Source organism: Chaetura pelagica, unplaced genomic scaffold (genome assembly GCF_000747805.2).
Source record: "Chaetura pelagica isolate M959 unplaced genomic scaffold, ChaPel_1.0 scaffold109, whole genome shotgun sequence".
Classification (NCBI taxonomy): Eukaryota; Metazoa; Chordata; class Aves; order Apodiformes; family Apodidae; genus Chaetura; species Chaetura pelagica.
In genome coordinates, this window is record NW_009970725.1 from 8648864 (window position 1) to 8651811 (window position 2948).

Genomic DNA, 2948 nt, shown 5'->3' on the forward strand with positions numbered 1-2948 from the left:
GGGCCTCTGGGGGTTGGTTTGTGTGATGGAGAGACAGAGAGAGGGGTGGTGGTGGTGGAGGTTGCCCTTCTCGTTTTGGCCTCCCGGTACAGCTGTCGTCCCCACAGGCAGGGTGGGCTGCCACCCAGACTCAACACCCTAACCATTTACCAACAGCTCAGGCTTCACCTGCCCTGAGAAAGCAACGACACGCACGTTGGTCAAAGCTGAGAGAGTCTTGCGCCGAGGCGGCGCTTCCCTACCGGTTGCCGGAAAGAACTGTTTTGGGGGAGAGAGAGAGAGACAGAGAGAGAGAGACGGAAGCGTTAGGAGTCTGATTTTGCACTTCCAGTAGTAGCGGCAGCTCGGGAGAGCCAAGCGGGAACAGTCGGGAGCCCCTTCCCCGCCGGGCAGCCGGCGCTAGGAGTTCTGCACCAGGCGTCTGTAGTGCGGCATCACTTCGTGCTCGGGAAGGTGGAGGGCGAACTCCAAGGCCACCAGCACCGGGAACTCGAAGGCGATCAGCTCTCGCCTGTTCAGCCGGAACTTCTCTTCCAGTTTCTGCAGGGGCGGCCGGAGAAGAAAACAAAATAATTAAAGGAAGTCCGTGGGAATGAATGAGGATTTTGGCTTCCCTGGGCTCGCTTCCTGCGGGTGCCACAGAGGACGTTATTGAGAACACGTGTGCTGATGTCAGTCATCAAACCTCTGCCCTGCTGGGCTTGCATGGCTGAAGGTTTAGCAAATGGGAGTGCGATGAACTGGATGTACTGATTCCTTACTGGGAAGGTGAACATACAAAGCTCAGCCAGCCAGGCTATTTCTGACACATCGGTAATTTAACTCCTTCCATCCCCAGCAGACACATTTTCTAACGATCACGGTGATTGCTGCTGCAGGAAGAGGAGCTTCATGCAAACACCAGAATCCCCCGTGTAACGGGAGACACGCACCTCATAACTGCGCACAAACTTCCTGCGCCGCTTGAAATCACTAATTGTCCCTGCAGCACTAGACTGTGTGACAACACCCTATGGAGGAAATTATTCCTGCTGCAATTAGAGACATTTGATCTTAATTCCTGAGAGACAGAAGGTGTCATCTGCAACAACATTTCTGTGAGTAACAGAAACTAGTATCCTCAAAGGGGGTTGAGATGGGGTTCATAGTTGGTTTTTTGCTGTAATGTACTAAACCTCCCATCTGCTCTGGTGTTTTCCCTGAATTTGGATGCTACAAGTAGGCAACCAGCTGTTCAGGAACTCCCCTCTCCTCCCTGTCCTCTTCTTACCATTTTCCTGGCATGCTACTTCTTCTCTGCCCACTGGGTATACTGAAAAGCTCAACAAGTCTTAAGGATGGACCAATGTTTCAGGATAGCAGGAGAGGCCAGATCTTCCAACTTCCACCAGGTTGATTTTTTCCTCTTTATTCAGAGGCCTTTCTAACAAATGGACTCAGCTCTGTGACTGTGGCAGAAGGGCATGAGTTCAGTTCTGTCCCCTAAGCAAGTTTCCATGTCTGTTGAACTGAGTGCGTTGGCTGTAGGGATGTACTAAGCTACCTGCCCTAACTTTCTGTAGTGTTAAATCAGAGTGGTATCTTGATGCTTGCCAGTGGATTATGGAATAATCCATTTGTTAATGCTTTCATATGGAGTGGGTGGAAGACCAAACACCCTACTCCACAAAAGAACAGCTGGGGTGAGGTGTTGAGATGTTCTAACAGGAACAATTATTTAGGCTTCTATGCCCAAAAGCTTAACTTGATGACAGAATTACAAATTTGGTAACCTATTAGATTCCCTCTGAAATTAGTATCTGTATTCACCTCTCAAAGGAGAGTCCTTATTGACAGTCTTGAAAATGCAATTAAAAGCAAAATGAATTTCCTGAGGGTTAACTTTTGACTTGTATTGATAGAATAGTGGTCAGATACCTCTCAGACCTCACAGTACCTGACACTGGGGTTTCAATCACTTCAAACGAGCTTCCCACGCCTCTGCAGTGACACTGAGCACTTCTAGTTCCACATCAATACACAATAAAAAAAGGTATTTAGCTGGCTGTATAGCTGGAAACCCTAGAGGACAGCATGACACACTGACAAGCAGGCTTGCATAGACCACATGTAGAAGAACACAAGAAACTATGGATACGTACATCTATAAGATGCTTGACTTCATGTTTTCTGAGGTCACTGCCAATTTTGGCTGCTAAAAGAACACAGGCTCCAGCACAAAGCTTTCTATTCTGCTTGTTCAGCTTCCCCTTGAGAGCGAGCTTCTCAAAGTAGACAAAGGCCATTGCCACCGTGGGCTCTTCAAAACCACATTCTTCTTGAGCAAGCTTGCGCATTTCTCTCTTTAGGCTGAGTAAAGAGACCAGACAAATTTAAAAAAGTATCCTGGGAACTGTGTTTTAAAGCATTTCTCATTTCACCCTAAGAGTCATCTCTTCAGAGATTTCTGCTTAGCCAAATGGAGGGGAAAAGGAAAATGTAATTTACTGGGCAGGTACCTTTCTGCTCTGTTTTGGGAATGCACTTCATGGTACATTTTGACCTTACCCTTCCTCCTCCACGCCCCCAGTAGACAGTTGTGTCAAACTATAAAAGCAACTGAAAAGCTCTGACATTTTTAGAAACAGTATTTCATCAGAGGTCTTAAGCTTCATACAATTCATTTAGTAACAACAGCTTGATTGCTTGTGCTCTACAGGCAGCTTTGCTGATGGTTACTGTTGGTCAGATCCAAACCAACAGTCTCTCCATGTACTGCAGCATGACTCAGTATCCTGCTGGCCACTTCAGTCAAATGAAATCATCAATACTTCAGTGAAGCAATGCATCTAACTTGCTACACTGGGAACAGGGATGAAATAGGACAACTTTGCTGTGAAGCTGACTACTTGTTTTGTTTCTGGCCATGCTCTCCGGACAAGGCACAGAAGTCAGCTTTTCTCTTTCCC

The 2948-nt window shown here is 47.2% G+C and overlaps 1 protein-coding gene across 1 annotated transcript in view; it reads right to left on the reverse strand.

The window, feature by feature from the left end:
- Nucleotides 1-283: 283 nt before the first annotated feature.
- Nucleotides 284-2948, reverse strand: part of CABLES1 (Cdk5 and Abl enzyme substrate 1) — a 35107-nt gene continuing 32442 nt past the window's right edge. The window contains exons 8-9 of the mRNA XM_010006839.1: nucleotides 2142-2349; nucleotides 284-540 (exon numbers count right to left, since the gene is read on the reverse strand). Of these exons, the coding sequence (XP_010005141.1) occupies nucleotides 400-540; nucleotides 2142-2349 (349 nt within the window). The 3' untranslated portion in view covers nucleotides 284-399. The remainder of the gene's footprint in view (nucleotides 541-2141; nucleotides 2350-2948) is intronic.